General features: G+C 45.9%; 1 protein-coding gene across 1 annotated transcript in view; it reads right to left on the reverse strand.

Moving 5' to 3' along the window:
• Dock5 (dedicator of cytokinesis 5) overlaps positions 1 to 23065 on the reverse strand; it is a 192991-nt gene that overhangs the window by 107523 nt on the left and 62403 nt on the right. The window contains exons 3-5 of the mRNA XM_047548434.1: positions 12125 to 12165; positions 6899 to 6954; positions 4550 to 4646 (exon numbers count right to left, since the gene is read on the reverse strand). Of these exons, the coding sequence (XP_047404390.1) occupies positions 4550 to 4646; positions 6899 to 6954; positions 12125 to 12165 (194 nt within the window). The remainder of the gene's footprint in view (positions 1 to 4549; positions 4647 to 6898; positions 6955 to 12124; positions 12166 to 23065) is intronic.

Consider the following 23065-nt stretch of genomic DNA (forward strand, 5'->3'; position numbering starts at 1 on the left):
GGTCTGGGTCAAGAGGGAGCTTGACGGTGGGGGTGGAATCCAGCAGAGGCTTAGAGACATCAAGTGACTTGCTCAGGACCACGGCTCGTCAGGACAGGGCCTGCAGAAGAAACCCAGCGTCCTACTTTCTGGGTCAATGCCTGGCTCCTGCAGCCAGCTTCCTCCCCGGCACAAGGCCAACCCCCACCAGGAAAGGTAATTCAACAGACGACAAGAACGCTGCATGGGAAGGCCGGAGTCGAGTCATTCCCTCTTCTTTCGGGCAGGGGGTTCCCCTCCTGCAGCACTGGCACTCCTTGCCCACTTCAGACACATTTATGATTATTTCACAGTGTCACCGTACGGCCGCTGAAAACATCACGCCAGATGAAAGCCCTTCCTTTCTAGAATAATCACCAGCATCTACAACAGCTGAGCTCAATCTGGTTAGTGGATTGCATTTCCCCCATGGAAGATCCTGGGTCCAGAAAATGTAAATTTTCAATGAACTTAGACTGAACAGAACAGAATCAGGAAACAAATTTTAGTGAAAAAAGTGGTTTCTAAGGCAACACCAGAGTTATGAAAGACATCAAGCAAAATGCCTGGTCTCAAAATTTGAGGAAACAAATAGATGAGAAACCTGATTCAAGTATGAATGTACACCAGTAAAACCTTTACAAGGACTAAAGGAACTCATGCACAGAAGCAGAAAACAAAAACACTAATAAAGATATATGGGTCAGGGGGACAAGAAAACTAGAGATTCAGTTTCCTTTAATCTCTTCCCAGTTGAACTATGATATTTGAGGTTTGCTATTTTGACATGCAATTTCTTTTGAGAAATTCAGAAATTCTGCTTGGAATTGGAAGGAAACTGTCCATGCAGTAGAAAGGGGCTGGAAGCAAAAAAGTCATGATGAATAACAACCCATTTTAAGTGGCTTATTCCCTAATGGATAAGCACACACCATCACAAGCAGAAGTAGATTGCTCAGCCCTATCGACTAAGAATCCCCACCATGAATGTCTTTACGTCAATCAGTAGCAGCTATAAGTCAACTTAAAATATTCACAAGTCACAAAATGAGCATTTTATCGGACACATCCAAAGTAGGAGATGCAACATGCTGGCCTCAGAGGGGCTTGCTTTCTCTCTCTTTCTTATTTATTTATGTATTTATTTAGTGCTGGGGATCAAACTCAGGGCCTCGCACATGCTAAGCAAGTGCTCTACCACTGAGTCTCGTCCGTATTTCTCAGTTCCTTTCAACACCCACCTGGCAAGGACATGCGTGGATCTATAAAGGATGTGAAAATGAGCACAACGGTGATAGTCAGCAAGCAAGAAAGGTTCACTTCATTCCCACTCTCTGCTCTTTCCCCAGACCTCGTAAACCATGAATCTCCTTTCCCAACACTGGCTGAATAGCCCTTACCAGAAATGCCTGGGACCAGAGAGGTTTCAGATTGTTTTTGGGATTTGGGGAGAGTTGCATACACATCAGAAGATCTCTTGGGGGCCAGCACCCAAGTCACAACGTGAAATTTGTTTATGCTTTCTATCCGTCTTCTACACACAGCCTAAAGGCAATGTGATATAGCACTTTGAACAATTCTGTGCGTGAAATGAAGGTTTCCACACGAGGTCAGGCATGGAACTTTCTACTTGTGGCATCATGTGGGGGCTCATGAAGTTCTGGGTTCTGGAGCAGTTTGGATTTTGAGATCAGGGATGACTATGGTTTCCTATGATACCGTATGGATTTGTCTTCCAAGGGTTCATGTTCTGGAACACCCCCCACCCCAATATGGTGAACCTTTAGGAGGTGGCACCTTGAGGGAGGTCACTGGGGCTAACACCCTTGGCAGGCGCTGAAGTAGTTCTGTGAGACCCAGTCAGTTATCTCCAGGGGGCTGCTATAAAAAGAATGGGGCTCCTCCCTATGCCCTGGTTTCCTGTCTTGTCCTGTGGATGCTCCTTCCACTTGAGCTCCTACCACTGTGCTGCCACCTGCCCCGAGGTCCTTACAAGTACAAAGCTGATGCTGGCCTCAGGCCCTTGAACCTCCAGAACTGTGAGCTACCTACAGCTCTTTTCTTTATAAGTTACCTGTTTCAAGTGTTTCATGATAGTGACAGAAAACAGACAATGCAGGGATGCGCAGCCCATTCTTATCTAATACATTTCACCGCTCACTAATTTCCAGGAAGGCCACGTTAAGGAATGAAGGCACGTATGTGCAATTCCTCTTCCAGTTAGAGCCACTAACTGATCAATTAACCAGGGCCAGAGAGTACTTTGTATAAGTGCCAGTGATCAATGCAGGCCACAGGGCTGACAGCAACATCTCCATCCTCCCAGAGCTGAGGATTTAGGAACTCAGAGTGAGCTCTTTCCTAAATTGGCTAGAGAGATCAGAAGACCACCTTCAATACAGGCCGTATCCCCCAAGGGTCAGTCTGTGGGCAGCAGAGCATGCTCTGATGGCCCGGAGGGAAACGCTATGGATCGGTGTGTACTGAAGACACATCATGGAGAAGAAAGGACTTAACTGAGGCTTTGAAAGTTGGGCAGACAGTTTTCCACTGAGGGGGTTGGTGATTTCTACTGTTGCAATCTGTCACAGGAAGTGACAGTGCTGCAGGGAAATGAAGTATCTTACAGGAACTCCTGGAACTTACACTACCAAGAGGTGTGATTACTGCTTCGGGCACAGAGGACCTAGAATGGGGCTCTCGATGACTTAGTACCATTGGCTGGGATGTGTGTGTGTGGGGGGGTGCTGGGGATTAAACCCAGGGGTGCTCTCCCACCAAGCTGAATCCCCAACCCTTTTCTATTTTGCAACAGGATCTCACTAAGTTGCTCAGGTTGGGCTCAAACTTGCAATCCTCCTCCTCAGCCTCCTGAGTCTCTGGGATTACTGGTGTGCGTCACTGGCCTTTGAAAGTTAAAATGCAGAATCAACAAATGACCAGACAAGAACCTAAATAAAAACAAAGCCACATGAAGAAAAGAGATGGTTCCTGGGCCTTCCCCCCTAGTCCATGACCTCAAGGACCGTGTTCACAAGTCCAGCCATGGAGAAGGCATTCATCCAGCAAACTGGAAGCTATCTGCAGAGGTGAGACCCAACCGATGTTCAGGAAAGAGGCAACTTTAGAAAAGTCTATGCATGCCGGTGCAGTAGTGCATACCTGTAATCCCAGTGACCCAGGAGGCAGGGGGAGGAGGATGACAAGTTCTAGGGTGAGCATCTTAGTGAGACCCTGTCTCAAAATTGAAAGGGCTGGGGGTGTAGCTCAATGGTACAGAACTTGCCTACTATGCATGAAGCTCTGGATTCAGTCCCCAGTATGGAAGGAAGGAAAGGTGGGAGGGAGGAAGGAAGGGAGGGAGGAGTTTTGTGGATTCCAACACTGAAGAACAGCTTCCTGAACGAGAGATGAGCTAGGCCTGCTGGTAATGGGCTTTGAATGTCCTTGGTCTCTTGCAATATAGCTGTTCTCAGTCTGGTAATATTTAGTGCTAGATTTACTGGGTCCTTGTCCTAGCCTGCTTTTCTGTTGCTAATAACACAATACCACAGATTGGCTATGTTATAAAGAAAAGAGGTCTATGTTGGTTACGGTTCTGCTCTAAGGCCAAGGGGTTAAATCTGGTGATGGCAGAGTCCCAAGGCGGATCAGAGCACCACATGGTGAGGAACAGGGAGCACATAAGTGATTACCTTCTGGTCTTATTCTTATAAAGTCATCATCATTCAATCGTGGGCTCCACACTGATGACCTTACGAAATCCTAACCACTTCTCAAAGGCCCCTCCCTCTTTGATACCTCACAATGGAAATGAAAGTCCAACGTGAGTTTCAGAGGGGACAAACCACATCCACATCATGGCAGACCCAACGGCAAACCCGTGTGCAGTTTATGATCATGGTCTATTATGGAGGGTGTGTGGGTCCCTGCGTAACCTCCCACTGAACCAGACAGGCATCAGCGTTCGGCTGTGAGAGAGTGCATGGAAGTCTGCCCCGCCCAGAGACGAGCAGTACGGAGTCTGTAAGGTAAAGTGGTTAGGAACAACCCCTTAGGAGGCTGAGCACTGAAACATTTACGCCTTTGTATTCACGGGTGCACCCCGAGATGCGGAGTGAGTCCCTCAGGCTCCTTACTGGTGGGTTAATAACTGTAATTGCACCTGCTTTACAGGAGTGTCGTAATGATCCGCAGCAGTTTCGGGCACTGAGGAGGGATTAGGTAAGTGTTTGCAGTTATGACTATCATTACTACTTTCACAATCAGCATGTTTGTCAGCTGAGAGAAGACTGAAGTAATTAATGATTACACCTACTTCCCTTCATGATCCCATATCAATGACCCAATTCCAGGGAAATGAGGATCGGCTGGTTGCCAGCCATTGTGTGGTCCAGGAAAGATGGATCTCCCCCCACACAGAGAGCTGCTCAGAGGCCAACTGTTGCAGAGGACGCCTCTGGAGCAGAACAGACAGGCTGAGGGCCCAGGATTGACGCCATTGCTGGGTTCCAGCCCTGGGGACACTCACCACATAGAGACTGCGCCAAATAACAGCCCATTCTCGCAGAGTGCACGTGAGCTCCTGCACCAGCGGGAGCTCCCCTGGAATCACAGTCTCATGCTGTCTGAAAGAACCAGAGAGACACGCATTTTACTACGCAGTGATGGAAATGCTTTCCTAGACTACCTTCCCCAAGCCCAAGATAGGAACCAGGCTGCTTTGGCTTGAAATAAAGCAAAACCTGTGAATGAAGGGAGCATGTGTCCTGTAGGACTCTTGAACTCTGAGAAGAAGGTAGCACTTCAGAACAGCACAGTCCTCCACCTGAGCTAGGCCCTGCAATGGGCCCAGCCTCTACCTTCCACTATGGTTTCATGATGGCTTCAGTGATTCTCAGAAATGTAAGTAAATAACCTTATATTCACTGGTTCCACCAGTCTGCTGTTTCCTTAGGGAGAGCAGGAAGAGAGGTGTGCATGGGACAAGCATCCTGGGATCTGGGACCTCACCCACCCATAGGGACTGACGTAGTGCCCCCGACCTCACCTGCTGCTTCACAGCATAGAAAATACAGATACACAAAAATCCTCAGTTGCTACACTACCTTGACTCCCATAAATCCTCTCTGGTATTTCTATGATTAGCCGAAGAAAGAGCAAGAGCCAGCAAACAAATGTGAGCGAATTTCAGGCAGCGTGAAGGCCATATGTCAGGAAAAAAATGACTTGTGAGCATCTGGGGCACACCTACTATGGAAATCACAGAGGGTCCCTAGCCTGTGAGGTTTGACTTCCTATTTCACAACTTTATGATGGTTTGAGTGCATATCCAGCTGGCCACTGCTTCTCACGGTCAGTACAGTGTTCAGTAAACTACATGAGGCATTCAACACTTTTAATTATAAAGTAGGCATTGTGCTAGATGATTTTGCCCAACTCTAGGCTAATGTAAGAAGGTAGGCTAAGCTGTGATGCTTGGTGGGTTAGATGTATTACATGCATTATTGATTTATGACATTTTCAACTTGCAACAGGTTTACTAGGACCTTAACCCCACTGAAAGCTGAGCGTCTGAGTTGTAAATTTACCTGGGCTTTCTGCATTTCACCTGGCAGCCCTATTAGGTGCAATGGGCTTCCCACTCTGGCTTTCCACCAATGCAGCAAATGACACCTGGAGTCTGCCCACGAATGGCCCACTGGAAAGATGACTTCTCCAAGAGGGCAGGACACCTGGCTTTTAAAGGTCCTGGTTCTGCCATCAAAGAGTTCTGTAAGTTGTCTTTGATGAGAGCGCTGAGCTTAGGACGGAGCAAGTTCTCTCTGGCTTTGAGGCTGCATGACTCTGAGAGCCAGCCCCCCACCAGCCATGGATTCCAGGCCCACTTCTAACTGCCTCCTCAACGCTCCTGCCTGGAGACTCAAGAGCTCCCGGCCTCTCTTCCATTTTGGCTGAGCATTATCTTCTGAGGTGCCACAAAGGTAGCACTGGCCAGGCAAAAGAGCCAGGCAAGAAATGGACATGGATGAACTTTAGCTGAAGTTATCTGCAGAGCACATTTGCACATATTAATTCACTGGAATCTCACATCAGGCCTTTGAGCAACATGCAGTTAAAAACCCAGCTTCACAGAAGGATCAGTGACGTGTCCCAGCTTCAGAGCTGATACGTACAGGCTGCTGCCTACTCCTCTCTCCCTTGCAAAGATTCCAATTGGGAACTTCTCAGAACTTAGCTGCAGAGTCCCAAATGTTCATGCGTGCCCCCATACACAGTGAGGAGGTACTAAATACAAGGGGAGGCACAGCTCTCAGCTTCTTACAGCTACCTTGACTAATCTGGAGGAAGAAGCAAGGGAGGAACTGTGGGAAGCCATCCTTATCCAGCAGAATCAGACAGTTCCCTGTCTAGTTCCCCCAAGAGAATGGCTCCCCTAACTCCACCCCATCCTGTCCATCACAGAAGAAGCTCCTCTGGTCTTGGCCGCCTTTACCTGTGTGTCTACAAATAAAAGAGAGTTGGGCTACCCCAGGTTGTTAGAGGCCAGACCTGTCACACCTCCTCTCATTTAAAAGGAGTATGGGCTCTTGTGTGTTTACTGATTAGATAAGTTTATGGGTAAATGATTGATAAACAGTCAACATCCTCCTCCAGCAGTTAACCCTTTTCTCATCCATGCGGGACGTGGCTGAGAGACCCCCACAGGGAACCATTAAGACACAGGAAGGAATTTTATCAGGGAAATGTTCTTATCCTTGTCCCTCTCAGAAGAGAAGTGGAACCAAGGAGAGGAGAGAAACCTGAGTGTACCCCGGAAGGTACCCCACCCTGACCACCTTATATCTTCTTCACTTTCTAGGAGTCTTCCTGAACTTACCCTCGGTCTTCCACAGTTGCCTCTTTCAGATGGATGTAGGTTTCAGGAAAAATACCCTAAAAGAGAAGAACTTTCGTTACTAAGACCATAGAAAACCTCGGTCCAAAGTTCAATGCACAAAGGGTAGAAAATGACTGGGAACCATGACGACAGGAAATTTCCTGATTAGGTTTGCAGGATGTCAGTCACACTGACAGGCCACCTTGACAGAGGTGTGGCTGAAACATTAAAGGTGTGGCTGAAACACTGAAAAGGCAGGATTTAAAATTTGGGTTCAGGGCTGGGGAAATAGCTCAGTTGGTAGAGTGCTTGCCACACAAGCACAAGGTCCTGGGTTCAATTCTCAGCCCCGTGAGGGGGAAGAAAAAGATTTAGGCTCAGAAAGCACAAGATTAATGTTCCATGAAGAAAGAGTCCCTATCAGTTCAGAGCTACAATAATGGGAAGGAGTCTAGCAGGGAGCCTCAAAAACCCCTTCATATCCAACATGCATGAGATGATTCCCTTTAAAGGGTCACACATAATGAGTGAGATGGACAGTTATGTAGGACTCAGCTCCTAAAATCTCTCTGAGCACTTCCACTGAAACCAGATGCACCCCCAAATCAAGGACAGCAGTTAGCTGGTTATTCTCAGCACTTCCCAACCTTTGGTGCCCTCCCTTCTGTACGCTTACAAGGCAATTCTACATCAGTATTGTGACCCTGCCCCCAGGGGGACTCTGGGAAGACCTAAGGGAAAGACATTAACTACCAAGTAGAAACTAAAGAACTGCGGATCCGGTCCACCAAAGGAAGCACCTCATTCACGGGAGTTCTCTTCAATTCCAAGAGCTCCCGTTTCACTGTGCAAAATGCTCCCTCTGCCAAGAGAGATGATGTCACCTGGAGAAGACCCTGCTGGGCGTAAGGCAGCTTCCGCGCCAGACCTGACTAGGAGGCAGGAGAGCCTGCCCCGGACCCCCTGGCTCAGCGTAAACTCCGCAGACACCGCATACCAGGGGCGCTGCCCAGAGGACGGTGGTTCAGGACCCACGGACACCCAGGGGCTGCGCCTGGGTCCACTTTCACACACTATATTTGTCTGTACGATATTCTCCTTTCTCCCTTTTCATCCTCTGCCAGTAACACAGGAAACAGCAAGAACACTGGGGCTCAGCTGCTCCCAGCGTTGGATGACAGAGTTGATCCTGCAACTGCTCCAGTCAGAAGCAAAAGGCCCAGTCCTTCCCTAACCAGGCAGAAAGGACCTTCTCCTGGCTTTAGAGGAGGGGCAGCTGGGGGTCACGGGAGCTAGGAAGCACTATTCCAGTCCCATCACCGGTAAGACCAAGAACAAACAGACGAGGCAACTTGATCTCTGTCTTCACAGGTATCAAACGCAGAGTGATTTTGGAAAAATGACCAAGCAGTAAAAATAAAAAATTCAATGTGTGTGTAATTTGCTTGGGTCCTGATTTCTGGAACTCCAAAGCTCCAGATCTGTGCCTAGGATGCATCAGGGACTGTGGGTGATTGTCCTGTCTGCTGAGCTAAGACTCTGACTTGCTAAGACCCTGACTTGCTCGCCACGTCTCACCTTGAGGATGTGATGGTAAATGCAAGCCAGTCAAAAAGCCCCAAATGAGGTACTTGGAGCTGCAGATTCGTAGAAGTGAAGCAGAATGGGGTCCTGGGGGTTGAGGAGCTAGCACTTCATGTGTCCAGAGCTTCAGTTGGGAAGATGAAAAGGCTCTGTAGGTGGACGGTGGCAATGGGGCAAGACAACCTGAATGTACCTAAAGCCACTGCACTGCACACTGAAAATCGGCAAAGATGCAAATTTTATGTTTTTTTAACCACAATTTTTTTAAAAAGTCCAGAACTCATTTTAAAAAGTGTGTAGGGGGGGATTTGGGGAGGGATGAACTGCTTAAAAGTAGTAATTGCAAAATAGTAGTTTCAAGCTGTGGCATTGCTGGGGCTGGGGGCATAGCTCAGTGGTAGAACTTAGCTTGGATGAGGCCCTGGGTTTGCTCCCCAGCACCCCAAAAAAGTAACACTGATAGTCCACAGAATCTCCTTGCAGGAAATCTTTCAAAACAAGAAAGCAAAAAGCCAATTAAAATCTTTGTGCATTCAATCTGGTGACTGGTCTCTGGTAGTAGGTGGGAGAGCACCAAGACAGAAGCACTCAGATTTATAAACAGAGATGGTGATACCTAAGCCCCTCACCAGCAGCCCCTCTATGCTGGAGTACAGACGTGATGCTCGGACTGAGAGAAAACTCATTCTCTCCCATTACCAACCTGTCAATTCAAGGCACCATGGTGGCACTGACCATTTACAGTCCTTTAATTGCTCTGGTAAATCTGATGCTTATGGCACTTTTCCGATGACACACACAAAAGCCAGAGCAAACCTGGGTCATATATGTCTGATTTATAGCCTCTCTCTCAATTCTGCTTTTCCTTTCTTAATGCAGTCTACTCACTTAAAGAAAAAAAAAAAAAAACAATGGTTTTCTAGATGTTTATCCACACTGCCACAATCCTGCCGGGATCAATAACCAGTTTCTGCAGAGCTCTTGGCTTCTGCAATTCACAAAACCACTGGCTCCTTCCATCACCTCTCTAAATGGCCAGGTCTGTTTATAAATGGCCCCGAGAATGTCCATTAAGACCATAGGCCCTCAAGCAGTTCTTCCCCTAACGGGAATGTGGGCAGAGTCCAAGGAGAGGGCTGCTAATGGGTGGGCCTCCTAATGAAGTGCTGTCCAGAGTCAAGCAAAGCCGGGCGCACGCCTGTAATCCCAGGGGCTCAGGAGGCTGAGCCAGGAGGATCACGAGTTCAAAGCCAGCCTCAGCAAAAGTGAGGCACTAAGCAACTCAGTGAGGCCCTATCTCTAAAAAAATAAAATAAAATAAAAAACAGGGCTGGGGATGTGGCTCAGTGGCCATGTGTCCCTGAGTTCAATCCCTGGTACCTCTTCCCCCTCAACCCAGAAAAAAAAGGGCCAAGCATATTGGGCCTGCCATCCATTTTCCCTGACCCTTCACAAGAGAGGTGCTTTGACTTGGTGTCATCACATCGGGCCATTACAAAGTTCTTCAATTACCAAGAATGAAGAGAAGCTCTTCCTGAACTATTTCTTCTGAAACGTGAAGTTTTAAGCTTACATAAGGGTTTTAGGCACTCATGAACACATACAAAAAATTTAAAAGCACACTGGAACTCATTTACATCCTAGGGGAGCATCTGTCCATCTGCTTTTCAAAGACGACAACAGGGCACTAGGGGCCGGAAAGATTTTGGTATATTAGGAAATCATAGAAGGTCTTACAAACCAAGGATTTCTCTGCTGCAAAGCAACCTTACACACTGCAGACTCTCTGAAAGGGAAGATCTACTGGTCTGAGACCTTGTTTCAACATGTGTGACATTTATCAGTTAAAAATCAAGACTTCTGTTTGTTCTTTACATTTCATGTGAATTTATCCAAGAATTTTGTTCGTTTGCCTATTCATTTTGCAGTGCTGGGGACTGAATCCAGGGTCTCACCGGTGCTAGGCAAGCGCTCTACCTCCAAGCTATGTCCCAGTTTTTATGTTTTTAAAAAATAACTTACAAAATAAAAGACTGGGAATTAGGTGACCTCCAAGTTTTTGCTGTCTAATAAACGTAGAACATCAAAGTTCTGTTAACTCCTTTTGTGCTCTGGAGTTAGTAGCTTCTATAACTGAGGAAACCAAACAGCAGCAGGGCTCCTGGGCCAGGCACCCCGCCTCCAAGCCCCCCACTTCAGACCTAGCCCAGTCCTAAGACCTCAGGGTTTCGTTCACTCCAGCACCTGCCTCCACAGGCCCCTATGTGAAGGCCCAGAGAAACTGAGGTCAGCGAGAGACCAGGTGAAAACAATTCAGCTACAGGAGAGGACACGAGAATCTAACCGAGTAGAAAAACAGCAGCAGGGTTTGGGGGGTGGGGGGACAGAAGGACCCACACCAGGGAGCTGGCATCAAAGTAGATGTCACTTGTGTTTTGTTACATTATTAAGTTGTCCAAGCAAACTGTGTGTGTGTGTGTGTGTGTGCGCGCACGCATCCGCATGCAATCACCAAGTGTGACTGAAGAATCAACAACTTCGATCACACATCCTGGGTTTTCATGGCCTTACCTTGTAGGAAGGTGTTTGGGGCCCTGAGCTCTTTGGAGAGCCGACCTCTCTGAGCTCTTTGGGTGCTCAACTCTGCCCCCCTGCAGGGGATTATTTCATGCTGTGTCTCAAGAATGAGAACCCTGGAGGTTTTCTGTCTGTCTGGTTGGGTTTTTTTTTTCCTTTCTTTTTCTTTTCTTCTTCCCTCTTGATAAACTCAAAACCATGTCCCCTCTCCCCTTCTCTAATTCACTATCTGGCACAAGAGCTAATTGTGAAATAATAAGGCCCTATCAACTTTGCTCTTTCAAAAGAAAGTGCTGATGCGGCATGTTGTCCCCAGCAAGCCCTTCCAAAAAGGCAAAGAGCTGACGGGCCCTAAAATAAACCAAGGGGGGTATTAACGCAACCAGCAGGGTTTTATTAGCTTGACAATGAGTAGCTCTGACAGGGGGAAAAGAGACTGTCTAGATCGGTATTTTCAAATTCAGCCCGTGATGAATACTAAGAGATAAATTTTGATGGCGGACCAGTACTATCTGCCAAATTCTTAAATTCACAATGCATGAAACACAAAAAAATACACCCCTAAGAGTTTCATGAGACAATACTTACCACTGCACCCCCTTTTCTTCCCTGTTTTTCAATGTCAGATTTTTGTCAAAGGATTTTGAGGCCAGATTTGAAAATCGCTACTCTGGTTTGTCCATCTGACAATGAAGAAAAGAATCAAGTGGCCACAGGGAGGCCCTTCAGTTTGGGGACTGAGTCCTGGAAGTGCAGGATGAAGGGAGAAGAGGTCCCGGCCTCAGAGGTGCCCTGAGCACTTTGCATTACCAGCCTGCTCAGCTTGAGGGGCACAGAGCCAGAGGCCGTCCAGAGCCTTCTCTTTCCATCCAGTGGTGGGAAACCCAGTTCAAGAGATTTACACCATTATTCTTGAACACTGCAGTCAGATAATTTGCTTTTAGATCAAAAGAAAGGCCTCAAAAAGCAAGCACACTAGATCCAGAGAGAGCAGATAAGGGGATCAGAGAACACAACACAAGACTGTGGGCAGTTCAAAAGAAACAATTCAACAATAAGCCGTACCTTTTTAGATTTATTCTGGAGGGTGTAGCCTCGGTACCAACCTGTTGGGGTAGAAGAGAACACAAACCTTTTATGTTTACTGGGATAACATAAAGAGGTTAGCAATCATTCTCTGTTCTGTTAGCACATGGAGCCTGCATGCTAAAATGGGAACCCAAGAGAAAATGACAACATATTAGACAACGTATTAGAACAGGAACAGTTAAGTTTGCTACACAATAAAAATCCAGATCTGCTTCAGAGCTGTGCTCTTGAAAACTCCAGGACTGGAAATCCACTTAGACCCAAGGCCCTTGTCTCTACACAAGGGGTCCAGACCCGTAAGACCTGGGACTTATGGCCATTCGGTACATGGTTCAGCATAAAAATGAACTTTCATTGTATATATGCTAACTCTACAAGTCACCTTGTCACCTTATACAATTCAAATTGACATTTTAAGATAATTTACACTTGGGATCTCTCAGTCTTCTGCATTCCCCGGTTAAGAACTAATATTCTGGGTTAATTTTAAGTTGTAACAAACTTTATCTCTTCAGATATTTCACCCCCCCACTCCCGAAAATACCAAACAAATAATAAAATATTTTATGCAACTTGGGGTAATGACATCAACACCGCTTTCAATAAAAGGATTTACCAGGGCTGCAGGAAAAGGTTTTAATTTCCTTTTTAAAATTCCAATAAAGACAGATTTACAAACAGATATTTTCCCACCCTTTAACTTAGAGAGAGCATATATATTTTAATCTGTCCACAAGCAAATATTTTTATATTAAAACCTCCCTGAACATATAGTATGGGTAACTGACTGGAAGAATATTTCCTATTCCCCGGGGAACCAACTAAGGCGTTGATGTGGTCACCTTGCCTAAGGGAACCCTGTCTGTCACAAGTAGCACACAGAAAGAAGCACCAGATGCAGACACTGAGGAGATGGTGATGGTAAGGAGAATTTCAGGCATCTGCCAGTAGGTTCTAGATGTCTCCTGTGATTTTTGTCTATATGAAAGCAACCATAAAATAATCATATAATCTATGCTGTACATAAGTAGAAGATTGCATTTACCTTCTTTGAGCATAGATTTAATAACCTCTGCACAAATTTTAACTTGTCAGTAGTAGTTAAGAATTCAAAGGACCTTGCTATGTTTTACAGGGAGGGGTGGGGTACTCTGCTGTGGAATTGGCGCCTACATCGAGGCACATGGTGAGAAAAAGATATCTGAACAGGAAACACCATCCCCAATTTAGGATGCCAATGTGCAGGAAATCAGGTACAGGAAGAACAAACCAAACACTACCCCCAGGGCTCCATGTCTGTACCCCACCCACACACTTGCTTGGTTCTGCTAAAACATGAAAAAAAATTTTTTTTTTTTTTTTGGTTCTTTTTAGTTGTACGTAACAGAATTCATTCTGATATAATTGTACAAGCATGGAATATATCTTATTCTAGTTGGGACCCCATTCTTATGGATGTAAGTGATGGTGGGATTCACTATAATATATATTCATATATGTACACATTCCACCATCTTGTCTTTTCCTATCCCCCTCCCCTATTTTCATTCCCCTTTGTCTAATCTACTGAACTTCTATTCTCCTCTCCCACTTATTGTGGGTTAGCTTCCACACGTCAGCGAAAACATTTGGCCTTTGGCTTTTGGGATTGGCTTACTTCACTTAGCATGATAGTCTCTAGCTCTATCCATTTATTGGAAAAAGTCATAAAGTCATTTTTCCTTAAGGTTGAGTAATATTCCACTGTACATATGTATTTTCTTTATCCATTCATCTGTTGAAGGATACCCAGTTGGGTTTCATAGCTTAGCTATTGTGAATTGAACTGCTATAAATATTGATGAGGCTGTGTCACTGTAGTATGCTGATTTTAAGTCCTTTGGATATATACCAAGGAGTGCAATAGCTGGGTCAAAGGGTGGTTCTATTCCAAGTTTTCTGAGGAAACTCCATACTGTTTTCCATAATGTTTGCAACAATTTGCAGTCCCACCAGCAGTGTAAGAGTGTACCTTTTTACCCACATCCTCACCAACATTTATTGTTACTTGTATTCTTGATAATTGTCATTCTTATTGGAGTGAGAAGGAATCTCAGGGTAGTTTTAATTTGCATTTCTCTAATTGCTAGAGATGTTGAACATCTTAAAAATGGTTTTGCACAAATGACTGGCTTCAACTCTACCCTGGGTCAAGGCACAGCCTGGGCCCATGCTGAGAAACAACACTTTAGTCTTGTCAAAGCAGTTTTCGTCTTCTAAGAGGCCTTATAAAGCGAGATATCAAAATGTAGACTTTGATCTGCTTTCAGAGAAGAATTTATCTGCGCTTTTGTAAACAGCATCCTTCACAGCCAATCATCACAGAATTATGTTTCTTAAACCTGTCATTTTTGAAAAACTTTCTTAACCTCCTTGCTTTTCTCTAGAATTATGGTGCATAAAACAATCAAGCTGGATTTCAAAAGTGAATACTCATTTTCCTTGGCATCAGGCAACAGCAGGACACATCTGTCTTCGGGGTTTTAATCACACTCTTGCTTCCCACACTCAATTGCTAATAACTGCAAAGGACAGGGTAACAGTTCACAAGTACATGTGCTACTTTCACATGACAAACTTGAATGGAAATCCAAGCAAGAGCACCATTTTCTAGTTAATTCCAAATATGAATGTAAGCTAATCATAATTAAACACAGTGAGCTATTAGGGGCTTTGGAATGTGTAATGAGGCAAAGAGGCAGAGAGAGAAGCGCCTTAAATTATCATTAAATTTCTTAACTTCATTAATTTCTTAAATTATTACATTATTAAAATGAAGGGAAAGGAGAATAGAGAACTTCTTACCTACATTTAGGTGAAATGACAATCTCTAAAACAAAGTTCATACCAACCATGGTGAACACGAGTCTCTGCTGGGGCAGCTTTTCCAGGAAGATAACACGTCTCTTCCGTTTTCCTCGAACTGCCCCGCCCAGAATAAGAACCTGTCTTCTCTGGTGTGAAACTATGAGAGCTCCGAGTTCCACCATGGAAGGTGCTTACTTTTCCTGGTTTCTTCTCATCTCCACCAGGCAAGACGCTACCATCTTCCCATTTCACTCTGCCTATCCAAGCATCCCTGTGGCCGTGGCTCGTTCTGGCTTCTGCCCAGGGATGCTCTTACCGGGCTCCTGCCCCTCTGCACGCTGTCACTCCACAAGTGATTTATTAACGACTCATCTAAGGAGCACGGCGCAGTGGAGAGCAAGTGTCCACGTGCAGATGGCAAACACAACCAAAAGGAGCCATCTGAGATCATGTTGGTCCTCAGAGGACTCCAGGAGAGGGACAGTGGAGAACGGCTGGTCACATGGGCATCCCATGAGATCACTCTGAGAAGCTAAAAGGAACCAGCCATGGAAATATCCGGGGAAAGAAACTTCCAGACAGAAACAAGTTCCATGAGAAGGTGGTGAGTTAAGCCTAAGCCTGAAGTTCAAAGACGGATGCAGGTGCACCTGCCAGCGTTCAGAGAGGAGAGAGGCAGGAGGCAAGGAGGGGCAGAGAGCGGGACATGGCCCTCGGCCCCCAGCTCCCTCCACAGACCCCAGGGGAAACTTAAAAATGCGGATGCCACCTCCAGGACCCAAGCTTAGGGCTTCTCAAAAGGTCCCCTGGGGATGCTAAGGCTCAGCTGGGATTCCAGAGGTGGAGGCCTGTACCCAGGGAGGAACTGGGTTTGACTCCAGGGACAACAGGAAGCACTGGTGGGTTTAAAGGTCAAGTCATGTGCCTTCTGCTTTTAGAGCACACTGGCTGCCAGGCGAGGAGGGATGGCGGGAGGCCAGACGGAGTAAGAGGAGCGAGGGGAGAAGACGGTGGGTGGAGGCCGTGGACGTGGGCAGAGATGGAAGATGCAGGATGAGTCCAGGATCCGCAGGGGCTGCTCATGGTTCTGCCGCCCACAGCCCTGAATGGAGGAGGAGCTGCAAGCACCTGGGGTACTCAGCTCTTGGCTGATCACAAGGGCGGACGGTGTCACCCTCAGCACAGGAAGATCACCACAAGGAAACCCTTGCAGGGTGCGGGGAAGCGGGAGAGGTGTGTCCCTCCAAAGGATCTGCTCGGCAGCCCTGAGGTGGCACAGGGCCACCTAGGCACCCGCAGTGGGGTGGGGAGGCAGAGGGGCAGGGCAGGGCCCAGGGCGAATCGTTAGAGACCATTACAGCAGCAATTAAGGACTGACAATTATTATTTCACAGTCGGACATATTAAGAGAAGGTAAAAGCTTCAGTCAGAAACCTTGGGTATGAAACACAGGTGGGGCCGCAGGGAACAAGAAAAAAAGAATTAGCTCTAGAAAAACACATTATTCCAGGAAAGAAATGTGAGCAGGGTACAGCCTCTGCTGCTGGTGCTGCAGGGCTAACAACTCAGACAATGGCTCGAAGGAAAATCATGGCACATCTACACTGAGTTACTGATACTAGGGACAAATGGGTGTGTGTGTGTATGTGGTTGGTGAGGTTCAGAAGGGCTAAATCCTTATCCTCCACAAAGAGGTTAATAAATGAAACTGAAAATGGAAATATCACATCCTAAAAGCATAAGTATTTAGAAATGAAGGGATGACACCACGGAAAATGGATAAAAGAGTTAAAGATCTCAGCAAGAGCTGACATTCCTCAAAAATGAAAAAGAGTCAGGAAAGGATTGCTGCTTATCTCTATAAACCTTGTAGAAATTATATGACTTTTCAAATTATTTTTACCTTTATGACAGAAAAAACTAAAAATTAAGAAGAACATAGTTGATAAAGGCAGGTAAGCCAGGCAAAGGCAAAATCACAAGGTTAGATAACAGGTCAGGGTCTGTTGAGGGTTAGGATGCTGTGGGACTGATGACAGAGGGGATTTGAGAATTTGGGAACAGACAGAATGGTTTTATGTCTTCTTTTAATTTCATTTCATTTCATTTTTGCAGTGCTAGCATCAAACCCAGGGCTTCTGCTTGCTATAAATTATAACTTAAAAAAAAGACACAAGGAGATACTACTATATACCCACTGGGTACCAAGCACTGGTAAGGATGTGGAGCAATCGGTCCTCACTTACGCAGTTTCCTGTAAACACAGGCATACCCTGTGACCTAGCAAGATCCAGTCCGATGTAAATGAAAACATACATCAAAAACAATGTTTCACAACTACGTGTATGGAGGCTTTACTGTCAACAGCAAAACACTGTAACCCACTGACATGCACATCAGTGGGAGTTTGTGTAGAGAAACCGATAAGTTCCTCCAAGGGCAGAACTTGGCCATGCAGAGGAACTAACTGCTGATGTCATGGATGAGCCTGAAATCCAGCACGGAGAGTAGAAGAACCCAAACACAGCGGGCAGGTATAATCCACTGACATGAAGGTGGCTGGTGGGTGAACTAGTCACTGATGATGGAAATCAGAACAGTGGTTTTCACTGAGATGGGGAATTGTGGGAAGGAAAGCGTCGGGAAATTTTCTGGAGTGAGGGAAACATTCTGCGTCTTGACTGGCGCTAGGCCCACTGGCTGCATTCAATAAAATTCACTAAATGGTTTACCTAAGATGAAGGCATTTCATTGCATATCAATATACTGCATTTTTTAAAAAAGGCGAACATCTACACTGCCAACTGAACAATACAAAGCAATCGTCTCCAAAGGAAAAAAAAAATCATAGAAAGACTCCAGTGCTTTGTCTTGTGTCTCCCCAAAGACGTGATTCATCTTCATTACTCATGTCGTGGTCCAAAAGGGATTCTGAATGAGTTTCTGCTCTTTCCAAAAGTTCAACCACAGAGCTGCAATTCATTTACTCCATCAACAAAGAGTTTGAGATGCCAGGAGAGCAAGACACACAAGGTCTCCACATCCTAAAGCATACTTTAACATGACAAGAAATAATAAACACGTAAGCCAAGGAAAAGAAAAAAAAAAAAAAAAAAAAAAAGGCGATTTTTGTCCAGGGTTAAAAGTTAAGAAGGGACACAAGAATACCTTGGGAAAGCCTGACTCAGGGGGACAGAGCTACTCTAGAAAGCCGGGTTAGGAGGGAGGGACACCAGAGCAGGGATCTGCATGGCTCATGTGGTTGATCACTCACTATCCACAAAACACTACTGAACACCAGTGTGCCGGACATTGTCTTCCAGGAGGAAGGAAAGAGATCCACACACAAATAGCTAAACACAAAAGGGCCCTTTAACGGGACTGCGCGAGATTCTGGCACACACAGCAGAGAGTTATGAATACGCTACGGAGTCCAAAGCACGACCCAGGGGGTGCTGGAGATGCTCTTGACAATGAGAGCATCATTTAGCTGCGTAAATAATGGGCTGTTCTGTAAGATCCCTCCTCATTTTACCACCACGAGATAAATTTATTTTTCCCCACATAAACATATAAGAGATCAACACATGATGTTTAACCTGCCAAGAATTAAAGGCCAGAAACAGAGGGAGCTGCTGTTTCCATGACCCGCATTGTGCCTGTGGGGGAGGGGCTCCCAGCGGAGGAGCAGGTGCTAAATCCTGTTGTTTTTCCTTTAAGCTTCCTGGGGTCCAGTAGTTTGCTGGATAAAACACAGTTAATTAGGCCAAAGTCAAAGGTTTCATCCCGAGGGCCAGGTAAACCCATCCGGTTTCCATGGTCAGAGGCTGCCTCCCATCCCCAGTGAGCTCTGCCTCAAAGAGAAGCCTGCTGTCCCTCAGGAGCAGCCAGGAGCAGTGACAGCTGGGTGCACGCCCTGGCAGAGCAGACACACAAACCAGCGTGAGGCCCTCCTTACTGAGGACACTGGGCAAGTCCCTTCCAGATCCTGGGGCTTCACAACGTCCACACTGCCAAAGTGCAGACCATTGCACCGGGCTCTTCAAAGTAAGTCTAAGGATGCGAAGATGGCAAAAGTTGATTCCATTTGTTTGCAGCTTTTTGTGAAAGGATCAGTCTCCCAGGTTAATTATCGTGGCTCAATTTTATGCCTTTGAGATAGGCAGATACAACTGATGTGAGAAGCTTGAGCTCCAGGAAATTGAACACCCTGACTTAAAGAAAGGAAACGTGGGAAAAGGCTCTCCCGAAGTCAGCTGGGGACTCCGCCGAGTTGGGGATGCGAACACAGGTCTTTCCCTGCCAGCTCAGGCTCTTTCTCTTACACAAAGCTGCCTCTGCAGTCACATTGGAGGCAGAGCAAACTCTCAAGGCAGTGCCCCTGGGGTGAGGTGCACGTGATTCCCAAACCCTAGAACATGAAATGCGCATGCACAAGCACACCCTCAGGTGGGAAGGGAAGAAATGTGGTTTCCACCTTTCAGTTTTTAAAAATCTGATATAAGACCTGTGCTTCGCAGAGCTTGGCATACAGCAGGTACTCAATAAATGTTTGATAACTGTATTAACGAGGAAGCCAAGGTCTCCTTGAGCCAGTGGCAAGCACAGAACAGACTCCTGCAAGGAATGTGCAACACGATCTGTACCTAGACACATCTCGGCAGGTCGGAGGGACCCATCTTCTCCCTGGGACCCCATGGCCTGTAGGTAGAGGTGGATGGGTTAGAGATCCTGCCCGGGAGGCCAGAATGTCAGGCAAGAATCTTTCACTGTCAACCTAAAGTAATGACAGCTTTGGTCTCTTAAATTTTCTTCCACAAAATCATTTATTATCTATTTATTTATTTTTATTACCTTACAAAAAATGCCAAGAAGGTTTCCTCCGGTGGCCTACAATACACAGTAATAAAAGCCAAGGATTTCTGTTTTCAAGCAGAGAGTACCTCCTTAGACAAGCAGAGGAGTCTAGTCCAGGTGGGGCTGGGTGGGAGCAGGGTCAAGTCACAGTGAGCAGAACAGACAGGTGGCACATCCCACGGCAAAACCAGGGAACGCCTGTCCCTTCACAGACACACCCTGAAGCTCAGTGAGAGGACGGAAACGCCATTTCCTCTGGTCTGGTCAACGCTGTCACTCGGTTTGCCAACACCCTTTGTATTTTCTGGGGGAGGCTTTCTACCTTTCCTTTTAAAGCAAAGTAATCCTGCCAGTGGTTAGTCCTTTTTTTTGCCAAAAGTCTAACATCCCTCTTCCAGGATGCACTTCTCCAACTTATCCAACCAGTTCAAGAAAGCTGTAATAACAGACACAGCGTGCAGTTTATCAGCAATAACAGGGAGTTTGCAGTGACTTGTTTTTATACTGGTTTTGTCACTGTTGTGAGAGTGTGGAACAGCTGAATGAGTGAGAAATCAGTTAATCAAGCACGCCGTATTGAAAGAGGTCCAATTTTATAGGAACCTGCTAGGCCCTGTGAGTGTCAGCCCCAATCCCTGATCTTGCTCAAGGCCAGTGACAAGACAACCTGGCCAGAGCCACAAGCTTGTGCAGAAGATCCATGGGGGAAGGTAAGTTCAAAAGGAGCTCACCCCAATTCAGACACATTTGTGTGCACACAAACAGCTACTGAAGAATTAAGAGAACCTTACCCACTTTGAAAAACTGTGTGTTATGTCCAAAATCAAGCTGGAAAGAACTGACAACTTAACAATGCTGTGTCCCTATCCATGAACATGGAATATCTTCTATTAATTCTTTGACTTTATTTATCATTATATTCTTTTAAATATCATCAATTACTCTTATATTCCTACGAAAAATGAAAGTATACATTTAAACTTCTCTCCTGATAGAAGCAAAAGGAGAACTATAAGCCCATTTGCTCTCGATCTTGAACCTCAGTGTGTCCTAAGACTAATCCTTAACTGAGTCTTCCTCAGTTCCACAATGGTTAGATGCGCTATGTTCCACAACAAAGGCACCTAAGGCATTCTTTATAAAAGTCACACACCAAATAACATAAATGGCCCAGCCATCAGAGATACTAAGATAGCCATGGGTGGGGGCATGTTTTACTCTCCCACCCTTCTTAATCCCTTGGATTCAGTCAAGATCCTAGAAGACAGACATTAGTGGGACACTGATAGCCCGTGGGGACGTTCCTCCAGAGCATTTCTTTTTTTTAATTTTTCTTCAGGTTGAGCTTGCCTCCTTAGGTTCATGGGCAGCTGCTCAGATGGGTTAATTCCAAGTACTAGTGCATGGTGGAATAACCAAATGAAGGTACCACTCAGGAAAGAGATCTCCATTCTGCCCCAGGAGACTCCACACACGCCTGTACCTGAGTACTGTAGGTTTTCCAGACGGATTTCAGAAGCACATTCAAATTGATCTCAAGGGGATAAATTTAGAAGACATTCTCCTTTTTACTGATTAAATCTGAGAAGAGACATTTCACTGGACCTAGTTTTTAATTAATGTTTCTCAGAAACACACTCCTACTGCCACACACGTCATCTGTAAAACACATCTCAGGAACAAATGTCCCCAGCAGTCGTGCCTTACAAGCTGTACTTAAGGTAAAGGTCAGACAAAGACGTGGGAAGTGACCAGGCACACTCAACACAATGCCACATGGCCTGACCTGCTTTCAGGGCTAATGCCAAGACGCCTGCACTCAGTGCCTGTCAAAAAATCCACACTCATGGGCTCACTGCTGCTCATGTTTCTGTGACTAGCTCCTGGTGACGGTATGGATTCAGAATTATGATGAACTTTCAATCACCTTCACTCATGGAACAACCGGAGTAAATGGAAGTTACAGAGACATGGAGGGCCCTATCGCAGCCTATCCCCAGGAAACTTACATGTGCTATAAAAACTGACTTTTAAAATCAGTTTTGCATTTTATCTGTTTGTTGGTTGGTTGTTCTTTCACTTGGAGGATGACCATCAGGCATGGTTGACCTAGAGGGAAATAATGAGCAAAAAAGAAGAATCAAAAGAAAGGGGAATTTCAAAGCTACCAGTTGACTAACTGTCACAGGAGGAGAGTGTGATAATCCTTCTCCTTAAATCAGGCATTCTCAGAAAATGAGATACCTTACCATATGGTATGACCCAAAGCAGGGTTCCCATTACAGCACCTCGCAAAGATGATTATCAAGCCTTTCTTGAAAAAAAGTCTTCAAACATACTTTCTTCTTGATTAGGTCTCTTCTAAAGAGTTTTGACAGTCATGGAGACAAAAATTCACTACCATGAAACTAACCTGCCATACCTACGCACAATGACCTGCACATGCAAATGCTTCTTTTTCTTTCTTTCAACTTTTCAGTGTTACCCACTTCTAACTGTCACATTTTGTGAGATTCATCGGGGGCTGACTGTGTTGTGTTCACCCCAGAAATCCCTGCTAATGCCAGCCACCCTTTCTCTTGAGCCTGTGTGTGGTTTATGGGGGCTGAGAGTTACTCAGTAGATGTGAATTAAACACAGGAAACCAGTTTGGAGGAACAGGCCTTGGGCCAGAAACCGTGCAAACTGGTGTTTGATTGTTCACAGGAGAAGAAAGCTACAAGGAGACAAGATGCTGGAAGCTGAGATTTATAAGGCACTCTGTACTTTCCAAAAGCACTTGCCTGTGATCACGAAGAGTGACTCAAATTGAGATGAAACAACCATGCTTCTGAAGCACCTTGCCCAGGGACAGTCAACCTCGAAGGAGCAAATCCACCTAACCTGACGTACCCTTCCCCTCTCCACCTCCTTTGCCCTCCACTACCTCTGGTCTCGGCAGTACAACTCTCTTCTCTCCACAGCACTTTCAAATACCTGGATTTTTGTTTGTTTTGCTTACTTGTCCCCCAGTGTAAGCTGTGAGAGCATGCATGTGGCTGTTATGTCCTCAGGTGACTGCTGTGCCTACCTAGGAGGTCGCTCCTGCTCAATTAATGCATTTGGCACAGAGTAGGCGTTCAGCTAGGATAAGTGATCGCAAGTGGAATCTCACACCAGCGTTCTTTCCATCATGCTCATGGATCTGGGGTGGGAAAGCCCACTCAGGACAGA

This window comes from Sciurus carolinensis, chromosome 4 (genome assembly GCF_902686445.1).
Source record: "Sciurus carolinensis chromosome 4, mSciCar1.2, whole genome shotgun sequence".
NCBI classification, from domain to species: Eukaryota; Metazoa; Chordata; class Mammalia; order Rodentia; family Sciuridae; genus Sciurus; species Sciurus carolinensis.